Below are 19,895 nucleotides of genomic sequence, written 5' to 3' on the forward strand. Positions count from 1 at the left end.
CATCCTTATCATAGTGTTTCACATCCTGATATCTCACTCCTACATCCTTATCATAGTGTTTCACACACTGATATCTCACTCCCTACATCCTTATCATAGTGTTTCACACCCTGATATCTCACTCCTACATCCTTATCATAGTGTTTCACATCCTGATATCTCACTCCTACATCCTTATCATAGTGTTTCACATCCTGATATCTCACTCCTACATCCTTATCATAGTGTTTCACACCCTGATATCTCACTCCTACATCCTTATCATAGTGTTTCACATCCTGATATCTCACTCCTACATCCTTATCATAGTGTTTCACACCCTGATATCTCACTCCTACATCCTTATCATAGTGTTTCACATCCTGATATCTCACTCCTACATCCTTATCATAGTGTTTCACATCCTGATATCTCACTCCTACATCCTTATCATAGTGTTTCACACACTGATATCTCACTCCTACATCCTTATCATAGTGTTTCACATCCTGATATCTCACTCCTACATCCTTATCATAGTGTTTCACACCCTGATATCTCACTCCTACATCCTTATCATAGTGTTTCACATCCTGATATCTCACTCCTGCATCCTTATCATAGTGTTTCACACCCTGATATCTCACTCCTACATCCTTATCATAGTGTTTCACATCCTGATATCTCACTCCTAAATCCTTATCATAGTGTTTCACATCCTGATATCTCACTCCTACATCCTTATCATAGTGTTTCACACCCTGATATCTCACTCCTACATCCTTATCATAGTGTTTCACATCCTGATATCTCACTCCTACATCCTTATCATAGTGTTTCACATCTTGATATCTCACTCCTACATCCTTATCATAGTGTTTCACACACTGATATCTCACTCCTACATCCTTATCATAGTGTTTCACATCCTGATATCTCACTCCTACATCCTTATCATAGTGTTTCACACCCTGATATCTCACTCCTACATCCTTATCATTGTGTTTCACATCCTGATATCTCACTCCTACATCCTTATCATAGTATATTTAAGCAATAAGGCCCGAGGAGGTGTGGAATATGGCCAATATACCACGGCTAAGGGCTGTTCTTAAGCACAACACAACGCAGAGTGCCTGGATATAGCCCTTAGCCATGTTATATTGGCCCTATACCACAAACCCCCGAGGTGCCTTATTGATATTATAAACTGGTTACCAACGTAATTAGAGAAGTAAAAATAAATGTTTTGTCATACCCGTGGTATACGGTCTGATATACCACGGCTGTCAGCCAATCAGCATTCAGGGCATAGACATACTGCTGATAAAACAGTGCTAGAAGCAGTCAGAAACCAGACAGTAAGTGGTGAAATCAGCCTGTGATGAACAACAGAAAAAGCTATGGACCTCGTTCTTAGCAGGGCGTTGTGAGTGAAAGGAGGCTGGGTTGTCCCGCGTGGAGTCTTTAATCTGGGGTCGGGGGTGAGAGGTCACCACCTCTTTAGAAGACGGCTCACTCTGTAGACCAGATGGACAGACAGACAGACAGACAGACAGACAGACAGACAGACAGACAGACAGACAGACAGACAGACAGATAGACCGACAGATAGACAGACAGACCGACAGATCGACAGATAGACCCACAGATAGACCAACCGACAGACAGACAGACAGACAGACAGACAGACAAACAGACAGACAGATAGACAAACAGACAGATAGACCGACAGATAGACAGACAGACAGATATAGCATGTGAGGCAGACAGTACGAAGTAGCAGTGTGTGTGTGTGTGTGTGTGTGTGTGTGTGTGTGTGTGTGTGTGTGTGTGTGTGTGTGTGTGTGTGTGTGTGAGAGAGAGAGAGAGATCAGGAGAGAGACAGAACATTAGCAATAATGTGAGTTAGGCCAGATACTGTAGCCTCAAAGAAATATACACAGACACACATATGCACATACACGCACACACACACAGCTGTCAGTCAATTATTGACACTGACCCTGGTCGTGTCTTCAGTGCAGTCCTCTCTGGACGATCCCACAGAGTGTCCTACGGGGTGTCTGGTGAGGGTGCGGTGCTGAAGCTGGGGGGAGAGCATCTGCAGACTGCTAGCCCTGGTGGGCAACCCCTGACCCACCATTAAGCCCCCCTCACTACCCCCTCCACCCCCACCTCCGTGGGACCTGTGGCGCTCACTCCTCCTCACGTACATGGAGTGGCGGTGAGGCCTTTGCTGGGAAGAGAAGGGACTGGTGTAGCCCAGGCCGTAGGGGTAGGACTCATGGGGGGAGGCCAGGGTGTGAGCTCCGTGGTTCCCCCCACCATCCCCTTCTCCTCCTGGGTCAAGAAGCTCCGGGCCCGGGGCCAAGGTCTCCTCTGGAGCTTTGTGTCTGGAAGAGGAGGCGCGTCGGCAGGACGAGTCCAGGGTGGAGCTCTCTAGACGGGGGTTGTTGCCGCGGGACGAGGGGCTGTGGCCGGAGGAGTGGCCGGTGTGGCTGGATGTGTGTCCAGAAGTGTGGCGTTCGCTGTGGCGGGGGACCTGGGGACTTCCAGGGGGGGCGTGGCCAGAAGAGTGGCGTTCGCTGTGGCGGGGGGCCTGGGGACTTCCAGGGGGGGCGTGGCCAGAAGAGTGGCGTTCGCTGTGGCGGGGGACCTGGGGACTTCCAGGGGGGGCGTGGCCAGAAGAGTGGCGTTCGCTGTGGCGGGGGACCTGGGGACTTCCAGGTGGGGCATTGAGGTTCAGGTCCAGGCAGCTGAAATAACATATAGACTGACCTCAACCATGAGTACAACAACACACATATTTACTGACCTCAACCATGAGTACAACAACACACATATTTACTGACCTCAACCATGAGTACAACAACACACATATTTACTGACCTCAACCATGAGTACAACAACACACATATTTACTGACCTCAACCATGAGTACAACAACACACATATTTACTGACCTCAACCATGAGTACAACAACACACATATAGACTGACCTCAACCATGAGTACAACAACACACATATAGACTGACCATCAGACCTAAATAAAACTCTAATTCTCAACGAGAATACAATGTTCAGATCTGGCCTCAGGGGACTACACATTTCCAAATACACACCATCACCAAGACTACACAAAATCAATAAGCTAGCATGCCCTTCAAACATTCATTAACCATTCCCTGACAGCTCTCACTCTCTCTCTCTAGGTTAACCATTCCCTGACAGCTCTCTCTCTCTCTCTCTAGGTTAACCATTCCCTGACAGCTCTCTCTCTCTCTAGGTTAACCATTCCCTGACAGCTCTCTCTCTCTCTAGGTTAACCATTCCCTGACAGCTCTCACTCTCTCTCTCTAGGTTAACCATTCCCTGACAGCTCTCTCTCTCTCTCTCTAGGTTAACCATTCCCTGACAGCTGTCTCTCTCTCTCTCTCTCTAGGTTAACCATTCCCTGACATCTCTCTCTCTCTCTCTAGGTTAACCATTCCCTGACAGCGCTCTCTCTCTCTCTCTAGGTTAACCATTCCCTGACAGCTCTCTCTCTCTCTCTCTAGGTTAACCATTCCCTGACAGCTCTCTCTCTCTCTAGGTTAACCATTCCCTGACAGCTCTCTCTCTCTCTAGGCTAACCATTCCCTGACAGCTCTCACTCTCTCTCTCTAGGTTAACCATTCCCTGACAGCTCTCACTCTCTCTCTCTCTAGGTTAACCATTCCCTGACAGCTCTCTCTCTCTCTCTCTAGGTTAACCATTCCCTGACAGCTCTCTCTCTCTCTAGGTTAACCATTCCCTGACAGCTCTCTCTCTCTCTAGGTTAACCATTCCCTGACAGCTCTCACTCTCTCTCTCTAGGTTAACCATTCCCTGACAGCTCTCTCTCTCTCTCTCTAGATTAACCATTCCCTGACAGCTCTCTCTCTCTCTAGGTTAACCATTCCCTGACAGCTCTCTCTCTCTCTAGGTTAACCATTCCCTGACAGCTCTCACTCTCTCTCTCTAGGTTAACCATTCCCTGACAGCTCTCTCTCTCTCTCTCTAGGTTAACCATTCCCTGACAGCTGTCTCTCTCTCTCTCTCTCTAGGTTAACCATTCCCTGACATCTCTCTCTCTCTCTCTAGGTTAACCATTCCCTGACAGCTCTCTCTCTCTCTCTCTCTAGGTTAACCATTCCCTGACAGCTCTCTCTCTCTCTCTAGGTTAACCATTCCCTGACAGCTCTCTCTCTCTCTCTAGGTTAACCATTCCCTGACAGCTCTCTCTCTCTCTCTCTAGGTTAACCATTCCCTGACAGCTCTCTCTCTCTCTCTAGGTTAACCATTCCCTGACAGCTCTCTCTCTCTCTCTCTAGGTTAACCATTCCCTGACAGCTCTCTCTCTCTCTCTCTAGGTTAACCATTCCCTGACAGCTCTCTCTCTCTCTCTCTCTAGGTTAACCATTCCCTGACAGCTCTCTCTCTCTCTCTCTAGGTTAACCATTTCCTGACAGCTCTCTCTCTCTCTCTCTCTCTCTAGGTTAACCTTTTTGGGATAGGGGGCAGCATTTTCACTTTTGGATGAATAGCGTGCCCAGAGTGAACTGCCTCCTCCTCTGTCCCAGATGCTAATATCTGCATATTATTATTGGATGGAAAACACTATGAAGTTTCTAAAACTGTTTGAATGATGTCTGTGAGTTTAACAGAACTCATATGGCAAAAACCTGAGAGAAATCCAACCAGGAAGTGGGATATCTGAGGTTTGTAGTTTTTTAAAGCTTGGCCTACCGAATATACACATTGAGATATGGATAAAGTTGCACTTCCTACGGCTTCCACTAGATGTCAACCGTCTTTAGAAACTTGAATGAGGATTCTACTATAAAGGAGGGGCTCATGAGACCTCTTTGAGTCAGTGGTCTGGCAGAGAGCCTTGGTCTCATGACGCGCGCTCCCGACAGAGTTACTTCTCGTTCCAGTGCTTTTTTTTCAGACAAAGGAATTCTCCGGTTGGAACATTATTGATGTTTTATGTTAAAAACATTCTAAAGATTGATTCCATACATCGTTTGACATGTTTCTAAAGGACTGTAACGGAATTTTTCGAGTTTTTGTCTGGACGAAGTGCCTGCGCCTCATGAAGATGGATTACTGGGCTGAACATGCTAACAACAAGTTGCTATTTGGACATAAATGATGGAAATTTATGGAACAAATCAGTCATTTATTGTCGAACTGGGATTTCTGTGAGTGCCTTCGGATGAAGATCATCAAAGGTAAGTGAATATTTATGGTGTAATTTCTAACTTTGTTGACTCCAAAATGGCGGATATTCCTCTGGCTGTTTTGGCTTCTGAGCTTCGTTCTCAGATTATGCTTTTTCCGTAAAGTAAAAAAAAAATCTGACAGTGGCATTAAGGAGAAGTCTATCTTTAATTCTGTGAATAACAGTTGTATCTTTTATCAATGTTTATTATGAGTATTTCTGCAAAATCACCGGATGTTTTTGAATCAAAACATTACTGCACGTAACGCGCCAATGTAAACTGAGATTATTTTTATATAAATATGCACATTATCGAAAAAAAATGTATTGTGTAACATGATGTCCTATGAGTGTCATCTGATGAAGATCATCAAAGGTTAGTGATTAATTTTATCTATATTTCAGATTTTTGTGACTCCTCTCTTTGGCTGGAAAATGGCTGTGTGTTTTTGTGACTTGATTCTGACCTAACATAATCATATGTTGTGCTTTCACTGTAAATCATGTTTAAAATCGGAAACGATGGGTAGATTAACAAGATGTTTGTCTTTCATTTGCTGTATTGGACTTGTCAATGTGTGAAAGTTACATATTTCTAAAAAATATTTTAGAATTTTGCGCGCTGCCTTTTCAGCGGAATGTTTTCCCTGCCCCTGCCCTAGAAAGGTTAACCATTTCCTGACACCTCTCTCTCGCTCTATAGGTTAACCATCCCCTGAAGGCTCTCTCTCTATGTTACCTGGCAGGGAAGAAGCGGGCGGAGATTCCAGGGGTTGCCGAAGGGTCGTCGGGGTGCACGCCCCTCACCCCATCTCCAAGGTTACCACCCACAGACTTGGCATTGTTGCTCAAGGCGCTGTGGCTCTTGGACAGGCTCAGGTAAGAGCTGGAACTCTTGGAGGAGCTGTGGGTGGAGTCTATGTTGTGTCCACCATGGCGGCCATGTTGTTTCTCCATGGTATTGGTCTTACCCTCCAGAAAGGAAGAGTGTCGTCCCTGCCCTACTGGAAATATTCAAATGTAAAAAATGGGCTGGCAATGCATTTATAAGTAGTCTTGCCTGAGACAGAACGGCCCATAGGGCCGTAAGGCAGCTTTATGTTCAAGTATACCCCCTGGACAGGATTCTAGTCTAGAGCATTTTTCCTTTTAAGTGTTAAGGAAGGGGTATGTATTAATCTTATGTGCATGTTTCAGTAGGGTGGCCGCGGACCTTGCTGTTGCTGCTGCTGAGAGCGGGAGGTGGACTTCACGTACATGGCTCCAGGGCCCTGCTGGTCAGGAGCCTTGGCCCCTGGGGGACCAACACCAACCAGGTTGAAGTCAAACTGTGTCGTGCCCTTTAAAATAAAGAGAAGACAAGAGAAGATAAAATAAGACAAGATAATAACTTTATCGTCCCCAACCACGGGAAAATGTTGTTTTCAGCCTTGTGCATTTAGATGAAAATGCATGTCAAGAATAAACACAGGTCAAGACAAAGACAGTTGGAAAAACAAACTAAATGAATACAATGTATGTAAACAAGTGTAGTTTGGTCCATAAGGAGCTGAATAAGTCAATGGAAGTAGAGGTCCTGACGTTGTTTACCTTGGTGTCCTTGGGGCTGAGCAGGTGTGGCATGTTGTTGTTGACCAAGTCCTTACTACAGGTGATGGAGCGGTTGAGGGTCTGGGTCATGTAAGCCTTGGGGTGGAGGGTGGGGCTCAGGCTGGACGACACAGACTTGTTGCCGTTCAGGAAGCTGTCGTTGCCTAGGTGAAGGTCGCCATGACGAGGTAGGCTGGAACATTCCTTACTGTTGGAGTGACGGTGACCCGAGCTCTTACTGCCGTGGCTTCTGTATGGGGGAGGGAGGGAGGGAGGGAGGGAGGGAGGGAGGGAGGGAGGGAGGGAGGAGGAGAGAGAGGTATTAAGATCAGAAAATATTGAGATTGAGAGATATTGAGAGGTACAGGTATAGCTAATCCATATATCTAAGTAGCTTATTTTATCTGTGCAAGAACAACATAGCCAGATGTGAAACCATGCAGTATCCAGAACCTAACCAGACCCCATTCAGATTCCAGAACCTAACCAGACCCCATTCAGTATCCAGAACCTAACCAGACCCCATTCAGTATCCAGAACCTAACCAGACCCCATTCAGTATCCAGAACCTAACCAGACCCCATTCAGTATCCAGAACCTAACCAGACCCCATGCAGTATCCAGAACCTAACCAGACCCCATTCAGTATCCAGAACCTAACCAGACCCCATGCAGTATCCAGAACCTAACCAGACCCCATTCAGTGTCCAGAACCTAACCAGACCCCATTCAGTATCCAGAACCTAACCAGACCCCATTCAGTATCCAGAACCTAACCAGACCCCATTCAATATCCAGAACCTAAACAGACCCCATTCAGTATCCAGAACCTAACCAGACCCCATTCAGTATCCAGAACCTAACCAGACCCCATTCAGTATCCAGAACCTAACCAGACCCCATTCAGTATCCAGAACCTAACCAGACCCCATTCAGTATCCAGAACCTAACCAGACCCCATGCAGTATCCAGAACCTAACCACACCACTTGTGGTGTCCAGTGCAGTGCTGACCTGGTGGTCACGGGGTTCTGACAAGAACAACAACAACAACAACATCAACACCAACAACCCCCTACAGTGCTGACCTGGTGGGCACAGTGTTCTCCATGTGGCTGTGGGGCTTCCTCTTGGAGGAGCGTGGGGGGTTAGGGGAGGGTGGTGCTGGGGCGGGCTGCTCCAGGAGGCGGAGGGGCTGGAAGGCTGGGTGGTTCAGACTCTGTTCTGTCAGGTAGCGGTCAGAAGGGACCAGCAACAACAGGTTCTAGAGAGGGAGGAGACCACAGGGGTTTAGGACACAGTTCTTTATTACAGTTTGACAATAAAAAAGGTCAATCACAAAACTCTCTATACATATATATATATATATACAGTACCAGTCAAAAGTTTGGACACACCTACTCATTCAAGTTTTTTTTTGTATTTTTACTGTTTTCTACATTGTAGAATAATAGTGAAGACATCAAAACTATGAAATAACACATATGGAATCATGTAGTAACCAAAAAGGGTTAAATAAATCAGTTTTGTACACTCCTGGCATTCTCTCAACCAGCTTCATGAGATTGTCACCTGGAATGTATTTAAATTAACAGGTGTGCCTTGTTAAAAGTTCATTTGTGGAATTTCTTTTCTTCTTAATGCGTTTGAGCCAATCAGTTGTGTTGTGACAAGGTAGGGTTGGTATAGAGAAGATAGACTTATTTCGTAAAAGATCAAGTCCATATTATGGCAAGAACAGCTCAAATAAGCCTAGAGAAATGACAGTCCATCATTACTTTAAGACATAAAGGTCGGTCAATCTAGAACATTTCAAGAACTTTTTAAAGTTTCTTCAAGTGCAGTCGTAAAAACCATCAAGCGCTTGACGAAACTGGCTCTCATGAGGACCGCCACAGGAAAGGAAGACCCAGAGTTACCTCTGCTGCAGAGGATAAGTTCATTAGAGTGACCAGCCTCAGAAATCGGCAATTAACTGCACCTCAGATTGCAGCCCAAATAAATGCTTCACAGAGTTCAAGTAACAGACACATCTCAACATCAACAGTTCAGAGACCACTTCTAAAGGACACCAATAATAAGAAGAAACTTGGGCCAAGAAACATGAGCAATGGTGTAAATCTGTCCTTTGGTCTAATGAGTCCAAATCTGAGATTTTTGTTTCTAACTGCTGTGTCTTTGTGAGAACCAGAGTAGGTGAACAGATGATCTCTACGTGTGTGGCTCCCACCATGAAGCATGGAGGAGGAGGTGTGATGGTGTGGGGGTGCTTTGCTGGTGACACTGGCATTGATTTATTTAGAATTTAAGGCACACTTAACCAGCATGGCTACCACATAATTCTGCAGCAATACACCATCCCAGGCTGTGTAAGGGCTATTTGATCAAGAAGGAGAGTTATGGAGTGCTGCATCAGATGACCTTGCCTCCACAATCACTCGACCTCAACCCAATTGAGATGGTTTGGGATGAGTTGGACCACAGAATGAAGGAAAAGCAGCCAACAAGTGCTCAGCATATGTGGGAACTCTTTCAAGACTATTGGGAAAGCATTCCAAGTGACTACCTCATGAAGCTGGTTGAGAGACCAGCTGTTCCAGAAGACTGTGTGATCACGCTCTCCGCAGTCGATGAGTAAGACCTTTAAACAGGCCAACATTCACAAGGCTGCAGGGCCAGATGGATTACCAGGACGTGTACTGCTAGCATGCGCTGACCAACTGGCAAGTGTCTTCACTGACATTTTCAACCTCTCCCTGTCTGAGTCTGTAATACCAACATGTTTTAAGCAGACCACCATAGACCCTGTGCCCAAGAACACTAAGGTAAACTGTCTGTAGCCATGAAGTGCTTTGAAAGGTTGGTCATGGCTCACATCAACACCATTATTCCAGAAACCCTAGACCCACTCCAATGTGCATACCGTCCTAACAGATCCACAGATGATGCAATCTCTATTGCACTCCACACTGCCCTTTCCCACCTGGACAAAAGGAACACCTACAGTATGTGAGAATGCTGTTCATTGACTACAGCTCAGCGTTCAACACCATATTGCCCTCAAAGCTCATCAATAAGCTAAGGACCCTGGGACTAAACACCTCCCTCTGCAACTGGATCCTGGACTTCCTGATGGGCCGCCCCCAGGTGGTAAGGGTAGGTAACAACACATCCGCCACGCTGATCCTCAACCCGGGGGCCCCTCAGGGGTGTGTGCTCAGTCCCCTCCTGTACTCCCTGCTCACCCATGACTGCACGGCCAGGCACGACTCCAACCCTATCATTAAGTTTGCCGATGACACAATAGTGGTAGGCCTGATCACCGATAACAACGAGACAGCCTATAGGGAGGAGGTCAGAGACCTGTCCGTGTGGTGCCAGGACAACAACCTCTCCCTGAACGTGATCAAGACAAAGGAGATGATTGTGGACTACAGGAAAAAGAGGACCGAGCACACCCTCATTCTCATTGACGGGACTGTAGTGGAGCAAGTTGAAAGCTTCAAGTTCCTTGGTGTCCACATCACCAACAAACTAACATGGTCCAAGCACACCAAGACAGTCGTGAAGAGGGTATGACAAAACCTATTCCCCCTCAGGAGACTGAAAATATTTGGCATGGGTCCTCAGATCCTTAAAAGGTTCTACAGCTACACCATCGAGAGCATCCTGACTGCTTGCATCACTGCCTGGTACGGCAACTGCTCGGCCTCCGACGCAAGGCACTACAGAGGGTAGCGTGTACAGCTCGGTACATCACTGGGGCAAAGCTTCCTGCCATCCAGGACGTCTATACCAGGCGGTGTCAGAGGAAGGCCTTAAAATGGTCAAAATTGTTATTTTACTGCTGCTATTTAATTATTTGTTACTTTATTTATTTTTAGGTATTTAAAAAAAATTGCATTGTTGGTTAAGGGCTTGTAAGTAAGCATTTCACGATAAGGTCTACCTCCACCTGTTGTATTCAGCATTTCACGGTAAGGTCTACCTACACCTGTTGTATTCAGCATTTCACTGTAAGGTCTACTACACCTGTTGTATTCAGCATTTCACTGTAAGGTCTACTACACCTGTTGTATTCAGCATTTCACTGTAAGGTCTACTACACCTGTTGTATTCAGCATTTCACTGTAAGGTCTACCTACACCTGTTGTATTCAGCATTTCACTGTAAGGTCTACTACACCTGTTGTATTCAGCATTTCACGGTAAGGTCTACCTACACCTGTTGTATTCAGCATTTCACTGTAAGGTCTACTACACCTGTTGTATTCAGCATTTCACTGTAAGGTCTACCTACACCTGTTGTATTCAGCATTTCACGGTAAGGTCTACCTACACCTGTTGTATTCAGCGCATGTGACAAATACAATTTGATTTGATTTGAAATACAGAAAAACCCTTGAATGAGAAGGTGTGTCCAAACTTTAGGCTGGTAATGTATATATAATCAAACGTTTATTTTATTATCATTAAACTATAGTTCAAGTCAAATATATTGTTTTGTATATAGAGTGAAGCACATTTACATTTGAGCAATTTAACAGACACTCTCATCTAGAGCAACTTACAATAGTGAGTTCATACATTTTCATAGTGGTCCTCAGTGGGAATTGAACCCACAACCCTGGCGTTGCAAGCGCCGTGCTCTACTAACTGAGCTACAGCATTCGTAACACAGAGCTCTACATCTGTTGGTTACAGAATTCATTATCACGCGCTGTATAGAAATGCTAGAGACTCAGACCATTATAAAAACAACTGTTGTGGCTTTTCACCATGTCGATCCAGAGACAGAGAGATGGGTGGGAGGGTTTATCACACCATTCATCTCCTGAGGAAAGTGTGATGTACTGTAGGCCTCGCTCACAGCAGAGTACTGACTGACCCACAGCTTTAGTCATAGACATACATTAGCTAGCAAGACTAGTCTAGTTTGAGCCTGCAGGACCCAGAATACCTTCCATTAGCAGGACTAGTCTAGTTTGAGCCTGCTGGACCCAGAATACCTTCCATTAGCAGGACTAGTCTAGTTTGAGCCTGCTGGACCCAGAATACTTTCCATTAGCAGGACCAGAATACCTTCCATTAGCAGGACTAGTCTAGTTTGAGCCTGGAGGACCCAGAATACCTTCCATTAGCAGGACTAGTCTAGTTTGAGCCTGCAGAATCCAGAATACCTTCCATTAGCAGGACTAGAATACCTTCCATTAGCAGGACTAGTCTAGTTTGAGCCTGGAGGACCCAGAATACCTTCCATTAGCAAGACTAGTCTAGTTTGAGCCTGCAGAATCCAGAATACCTTCCATTAGCAGGACTAGAATACCTCCCATTAGCAGGACTAGTCTAGTTTGAGCCTGGAGGACCCAGAATACCTTCCATTAGCAGGACTAGTCTAGTTTGAGCCTGGAGGACCCAGAATACCTTCCATTAGCAGGACTAGTCTAGTTTGAGCCTGGAGGACCCAGAATGTGCTAATACTGGCAATACCAATTGTGTGTCTCTTTCTGTGTGTGTGTGTGTGTGTGTGTGTGTGTGTGTGTGTGTGTGTGTGTGTGTGTGTGTGTGTGTGTGTGTGTGTGTGTGTGTGTGTGTGTGTGTGTGTGTGTGTTACCTTCATCAGATCCAGCATGAGGCCACTCAGGATGGCCAGGTACCTCCGCTCCAGGGTTGTAGGGTGATTCACTGAGGGGAACTGCTGACACACACACACACACGTACAGTTGTGAGGTTTCAGAGTGCAGTGTCTTTGTTGAAATTCAGATGTGTCTGACTGGAGTTGACAGGAGGCTTAGCTGACTGTTGTGTCTGAGGCCAGACATGCTGCTAACGGGCCTAACACAGCTTCCACTATAGCAGGTACATGATTACCACCCCTCCCATGGATCTCTGTGTGGGAGTCTGGTGGACATGCATGTTTCTGTCTGTCTGAATGTGTGTATCTGTGTGTGGGAGTGCATCAGGAGGCTGGTGGACATGCATGTTTCTGTCTGTCTGAATGTGTGTATCTCTGTGTGGGAGTGCATCAGGAGGCTGGTGGACATGCATGTTTCTGTCTGTCTGAATGTGTGTATCTCTGTGTGGGAGTGCATCAGGAGGCTGGTGGACATGCATGTTCCTGTCTGTCTGAATGTGTGTATCTCTGTGTGGGAGTGCATCAGGAGGCTGGTGGACATGCATGTTCCTGTCTGTCTGAATGTGTGTATCTCTGTGTGGGAGTGCATCAGGAGGCTGGTGGACATGCATGTTTCTGTCTGTCTGAATGTGTGTATCTCTGTGTGGGAGTGCATCAGGAGGCTGGTGGACATGCATGTTTCTGTCTGTCTGAAGGTGTGTATCTCTGTGTGGGAGTGCATCAGGAGGCTGGTGGACATGCATGTTTCTGTCTGTCTGAAGGTGTGTATCTCTGTGTGGGAGTGCATCAGGAGCCTGGTGGACATGCATGTTTCTGTCTGTCTGAATGTGTGTATCTCTGTGTGGGAGTGCATCAGGAGGCATGAATGTCCACCAGCCTCCACACTGTGGTATTTCACCCAGTAGATTTGAGAGTTTATCAAAATTGGGTTTGTTTTTGAATTCTTTGTGGATCTGTGTAATCTGAGGGAAATATGTGTCTCTAATATGGACATACATTGGGCAGGAAGTTAGTAAGTGCAGCTCAGTTTCCACCTCATTTTGTGGGCAATGAGCACATAGCCTGTCTTCTCTTGAGAGCCAGGTCTGCCTACGGCGGCCTTTCTCAATAGCAAGGCTATGCTCACTGAGTCTGTACATAGTCAAAGCTTTCCTTAATTTTGGGTCAGTCACATTGGTGAGGTATTCTGCCACTGTGTACTCTCTGTTTAGGACCAAATAGCATTCTAGTTTGCTCTGTTTTTTTGTTAATTCTTTCCAATGTGTCAAGTAATTATCTTGTTGTTTTCTCATGATTTGCTTGGGTCTAATTGTGTTGCTGTCATGGGGCTCTGTGGGGTGTGTTTGTGTTTGTGAACAGAGCCCCAGGACCAGCTTGCTTAGGGAACTCTTCTCCAGGTTCATCTTTCTGTAGGTGATGGCTTTGTTATGGAAGGTTTGGGAAACATTAGGTGGTTGTAGAATTTAACAGCTCTTTTCTGGATTTTGATCATTAATTGGAATCGGCCTAATTCTGCTCTGCATGCATTATTTGGTGTTCTACATTGTACACGGAGGATATTTTTGAAAAATTCTGCATGCAGAGTCTCAATTTGGTGTTTGTCCCATTTTGTGAAGTCTTGGTTGGTGAGCGGACCTCAGACCTCACAACCATAAAGGGCAATGGGCTCTATGACTGATTCAAGTATTTTTAGCCAGATCCTAATTGGTATGTTGAATTTTATGCTCCTTTTGATGGCATAGAAGGCCCTTCTTGTCTTGTCTCTCAGATCGTTCACAGCTTTGTGGAAGTGACCTGTGGTCCCGTTGTTTAGGTCGAGGTATGTATAGTTTTTTGTGTGCTCTAGGGCAACAGTGTCTAGATGGAATTTGTATTTGTGGTCCTGGCGACTGGACCTTTTTTGGAACACCATTATTTTGGTCTTACTGAGATTTACTGTCAGGGCCCAGGTCTGTCAGAATCTGTGCAGAAGATCTAGGTGCTGCTGTAGGCCCTCCTTGGTTGGTGACAGAAGCACCAGATCATCAGCAAACAGTAGACATTTGACTTCAGATTCTAGTTGTCTCTCTCTCTCTCTCTCTCTCTCTCTCTCTCTCTCTCTCTGCCACTCTCTCTCTGTCTGCCTCTCTGTCTCTCTGCCTCTCTCTCTCTCGGTCTCTATGTCTGTCTGTCTCTCTCTGTCTCTCTGTCAGTCTCTCTCTCTCTCTGCCTCTCTGTTTCTCTGTCTCTCTCTCTCTGTCTATCTATCTCTGTCACTCTGTCTCTGTCTCTCTGTCTCTCTCTCTGTCACTCTGTCTCTCTCTCTCAGTCTCTCTCTGTCTCTCAGTCTCTCTCTCTCTCTCTGTCTCTCAGTCTCTCAGTCTCTCTGTCTCTCTGTCTCTCTCTCTCAGTCTCTCTGTCTCTCTGTCTCTCTCTGTCTCCCAGTCTCTCTGTCTCTCTCTCTCTCTCTCTCTTCTACAGTAACACTGAACACCACCATAACATGATGACTCAATCCACTCAGTCACGGACCACACTGGGAAGACAGCCACCAGGACTCACACAGATAGATAGGTGGGAAAGAGACAGAGGAGAACTGGAGAGAGAGAGAGGGAAGGAGAGAAGAGAGATGGAGAGAGAGAGAGGGAAGGAGAGGAGAGAGATGGAGAGAGAGAGAGGGAAGGAAGGATAGGAGAGAGATGGAGAGAGAGAGAGAGGGAAGGAGAGGAGAGAGATGGAGAGAGAGAGAGAGAGGGAAGGAGAGGAGAGAGGTGGAGAGAGAGAGAGAGGGAAGGAGAGCAGAGAAGAGAGATAGAGAGAGGGAATGAGAGGAGAGAGAGGGAATGAAGGAAGGAGAGGAAAGAGATGGAGAGAGAGAGAGGGAAGGAGAGGAGAGAGATAGACAAGATGGAAAGAGAGGAGAGAGAATGTAGAGGGAGGGAGAGGTGGGATAGGTAGAGGTAGAGAGGAAGAAATGGGAGAGGAGAGGAAAGCGGAGATGGAGTGTGAGATGACGACAGAACAGCTCAACAGATCGACCCCAGAGTTGACCTACCCGTAGTCCATGGAAGCGAGGGTTGTTGTAGAAGAGCTTCATCTGTTCAGCAGGTAGAGGACCCAGGACCTTCTGGATGGTAAAGAGTTGATCTATCTCACTCTCCCCTGGGAACAGAGGCTGGCCATCACTCAGCTCCCCCAGGATACAACCCACTGACCACATGTCTACAGCCTTACCATAGGGGGCCCTGGGGTGGAGGGGATAGAGAGAGGGAGGCAGAGAGAGAGAGAGAGAGAGAGAGAGAGAGAGAGAGAGAGAGAGAGAGAGAGAGAGAGGAGAGAGAGAGAGAGAGAGAGAGAGAAAACAGCTTAAGTGATGCATTTGTAAAACTGAACCAGAAGAGTACATTCAGAATAACAAGGACAGAAGATGATGATGATGGTGATGATGATGATGATGATGTTGGTTCAGCAGAAGGTGATGAACACAATGACAGAAAGGAGAGAGAGAAGGAGAGAGAGAGGAGAGAGAGAGAAGAGAGGAGAGCGCCGCCGAGACTGAGGAAGAGTGATGAAGAGAGAAAATATTTGCGTGGGTGGAATTCAAATACCAAGAGTCAATAAATGTAACAGTTGATTTAGTTGCTGTGGGAGAGGAAGGAGCCCCACCACATGATGCTCCATTATCTAGACGATCAAATGGACACAGTAACCTCCCTGTGTCTGTAGTACACACATGAAAACAGGATTTATCAAGGCCAGACTAATACACATGTTCACTGAAATATTCAGAGAAGGATATATGTATGTAAGGACTGACAGCTATGCAGACAAACAGACACTTAACAATGTACACACACAACACATGCACGCACCTACAAACACACACAGCCCAATACACGCACCAATACAATCACACACACGCACAAACACACACAACACACGCACGCACCTACACACACACACAGCCCAATACACGCACCAATACAAACACACACACACACACACCAAATACAAATACACACCCACCCACCAATAAACACACCAATACAAACACACACACGCACACCAATACACACACACACACACACACACACACACACACACACACACACACACACACACACACACACACACACACACACACACACACACACACACACACCAATAAACACACCAATACAAACACACACACGCACACCAATACACACACACAAAAACACACACACACCCATACACACAGGTCCAGTAGGTTTAATGGGACTCACCCCAGCAGTAGCTCAGGAGAGCGGTACCACCTAGTGGCAACATACTCAGTGTAGTTGGCATCACTTCCCTCTGACAGGTTGCGGGCAAAGCCTACAGGAAACCAGGCCAGAGAGACAGAGGAAGTCATGAACAGATACTGACTCAAAGCCTACAGGAAACCAGACCAGAAACAGACAGAGGAAGTCATGGAGAGATACTGACTCAAAGCCTACAGGAACCAGATCAGAGAGAGACAGAGGAAGTCATGAACAGATACTGACTCAAAGCCTACAGGAAACCAGACCAGAGAGAGACAGAGGAAGTCATGAACAGATACTGACTCAAAGCCTACAGGAAACCAGAACAGAAACAGACAGAGGAAGTCATGGACAGACACTGACTCAAAGCCTACAGGAAACCAGGCCAGAAACAGACAGAGGAAGTCATGGACAGATACTGACCATTGCTTACCAGGGAGACTGAGATCGTCATACATCTAATGTACTGAGTTAATGACTCTGTTAGAAGTGACATATTTCTACTTACCAAAATCACAGAGTTTGAGAACATCCTCAGAGCTGATGAGGAGGTTTTCAGGCTTGATGTCTGAGGAGAAACAGAGGAGACCAGTTTTCACACGCGGCAGTAGTCTGGTACTTGGCAAAACCAAAAGTCAGACCAAACCATCTCTGCTGGGAGGCCCTGCCTCTGACTCAACACGTCATCATAGCATAACGAAAGGAAAAGGTGACCTCGTTTTAGTAAAGGTAAGAGTTCCTCACCTCTGTGTACGATCTCATTCTTATGGCACCAGTGGATGGCTTTGATCAGCTGGTAGATGTAGTTCCTGGCTTTGTCAGGTGGTGCTCCGTTAGGCAGTTCCTCCAGCAACTCCAGCATGTTCTGGAACACAGAATCCACAGTACTACTGTCAATCACAGCTACAACTACACTACCCACAATGCTCTGTATAACATGTGCCACAAATCCAACCCCTTAGCAAAACAGGTTAGATACTATGGCAGTATTCTAAAAGGGAACCTGCTGACAAAAACAGTAGCTAAGTATATCACATGATGATTTATCATCCAATCATCAGCGGATCCCAGCCATCCCTAGAAAGTAGTGGACATTTCTAGACTGTTCTGGTCTATTAAACGATATCATTAAAAAGGTTCATCCTCTAGGTATTCACTGACCCTCTCCACATATTCAAAGACCAGGTAGAGTTTCCCTCTCCTCCTGAAAGCCTCTTTGAGTTCCACGATGTTCTCCTGTTTCAGCGTCCGCAGCATCTTCAGCTCCCTCAGCGTGGTCTCTTTAACCTCCTCATTCTCCTCGCTGTCCTTAAACTTCTTTATGGCCACCAGCTCATTGGTCTCCTGGAAAACAGCATGTCAAGAGTGTCACGCTGAGGGATCCTGTCAGTGGAGGCTGCTGAGGGGAGGACGGCTCATTATAATGTCTGGAACGAAGTGAATGGAACGGTATAAAACACATCCATGTTATTTGTCACATGCGGTGAATACAACAGGTGTAGTAGACCTGACAGTGAAATGCTGAATACAACAGGTGGAGACCTGAGAGTGAAACGCTTACCTTCAAGCCCTTAACCAACAGGTGTACTAGACCTGACAGTGAAACACTGACTTACAAGCCCTTAACTAACAGGTGTACTAGACCTGACAGTGAAACACTGACTTACAAGCCCTTAACTAACAGGTGTACTAGACCTGACAGTGAAACGCTTACCTTCAAGCCCTTAACCAACAGGTGTAGTAGACCTGACAGTGAAACGCTGACTTACAAGCCCTTAACCAACAATGCAGTTCAAGAAATAGAGTTGATAAAATATTTACAAAATAAACAAAAACATTTTTTTTAAACGGTAGCAGCAACATTATGTACAAAATGAGTAACAAACAATGTGAAAAAACAAACAAAATAGCCCAGTTGGTTATGAGGTTGTAAAATGGCAGCCGTCCCCTCTGTGTGTTTGATGTGTTTGTTACCATTCCACTGATTCAACACCAGACATTACCACGAGCCTGTCCTCCCCAATTAAGGTGCCACCAGCCTCCTGTGGCTCCCACTGATGGTGGGACACCAGTGACAGTAACCCTAAATACTGTGACGGACTACGTTCGAAATCCAGGTCTTCTTTGCGCCACAAGACAGTGTTTGTCCACTGAGCTAAAGCCTAGGCCCTCGACAATAACTCTCAGGGCTAATGTAAATCTTCAGGTTTCAGGCAAGATTTCTGATCAAGGGAGCACAGCAGCAGGCCACTAAAAAGCAGGAAGGACCTGATTAGATGTATTTTAAGGGGTGTCAAAATCTGGGATCCTCCTCAGATCTTTTTGAAAGCAGTGGACCCTCCACATATCCTGAAGTTACCCAGGTGTGGACCCTCCACATATCCTGAAGTTACCCAGGTGTGGATCCTCCACATATCCTGAAGTTACCCAGGTGTGGACCCTCCACATATCCTGAAGTTACCCAGGTGTGGACCCTCCACATATCCTGAAGTTACCCAGGTGTGGATCCTCTACATATCCTGAAGTTACCCAGGTGTGGACCCTCCACATATCCTGAAGTTACCCAGGTGTGGAACCTCCACATATCCTGAAGTTACCCAGGTGTGGATCCTCCACATATCCTGAAGTTACCCAGGTGTGGATCCTCCACATATCCTGAAGTTACCCAGGTGTGGATCCTCCACATATCCTGAAGTTACCCAGGTGTGGATCCTCCACATATCCTGAAGTTAACCAAGTTGTGGATCCTCTACATATCCTGAAGTTACCCAGGTGTGGATCCTCCACATATCCTGAAGTTACCCAGGTGTGGATCCTCCACATATCCTGAAGTTACCCAGGTGTGGACCCTCCACATATCCTGAAGTTACCCAGGTGTGGACCCTCCACATATCCTGAAGTTACCCAGGTGTGGATCCTCCACATATCCTGAAGTTACCCAGGTGTGGATCCTCCACATATCCTGAAGTTACCCAGGTGTGGATCCTCCACATATCCTGAAGTTACCCAGGTGTGGACCCTCCACATATCCTGAAGTTACCCAGGTGTGAATCCTCCACATATCCTGAAGTTACCCAGGTGTGGATCCTCCACATATCCTGAAGTTACCCAGGTGTGGATCCTCCACATATCCTGAAGTTACCCAGGTGTGGACCCTCCACATATCCTGGAGTTACCCAGG

General features: G+C 46.3%; 1 protein-coding gene across 1 annotated transcript in view; it reads right to left on the minus strand.

Moving 5' to 3' along the window:
* Positions 1-18,058, minus strand: part of LOC139402694 (cyclin-dependent kinase-like 5) — a gene marked incomplete at its 5' end in the record, with an annotated part of 25,843 nt that extends 7,785 nt beyond the window's left edge. Inside the window, 12 exons of the mRNA XM_071146593.1 lie at positions 1,389-1,499; positions 1,985-2,738; positions 5,969-6,233; positions 6,443-6,569; positions 6,820-7,069; positions 7,907-8,082; positions 12,432-12,515; positions 15,487-15,676; positions 16,697-16,787; positions 17,223-17,282; positions 17,459-17,579; positions 17,876-18,058. Coding sequence (XP_071002694.1) covers positions 1,389-1,499; positions 1,985-2,738; positions 5,969-6,233; positions 6,443-6,569; positions 6,820-7,069; positions 7,907-8,082; positions 12,432-12,515; positions 15,487-15,676; positions 16,697-16,787; positions 17,223-17,282; positions 17,459-17,579; positions 17,876-18,058 — 2,412 coding nt within the window. The remainder of the gene's footprint in view (positions 1-1,388; positions 1,500-1,984; positions 2,739-5,968; positions 6,234-6,442; positions 6,570-6,819; positions 7,070-7,906; positions 8,083-12,431; positions 12,516-15,486; positions 15,677-16,696; positions 16,788-17,222; positions 17,283-17,458; positions 17,580-17,875) is intronic.
* Between the last annotated feature and the right edge of the window lie 1,837 nt (positions 18,059-19,895).

This window comes from Oncorhynchus clarkii, unplaced genomic scaffold (genome assembly GCF_045791955.1).
Source record: "Oncorhynchus clarkii lewisi isolate Uvic-CL-2024 unplaced genomic scaffold, UVic_Ocla_1.0 unplaced_contig_5540_pilon_pilon, whole genome shotgun sequence".
In the NCBI taxonomy this organism is placed as follows: Eukaryota; Metazoa; Chordata; class Actinopteri; order Salmoniformes; family Salmonidae; genus Oncorhynchus; species Oncorhynchus clarkii.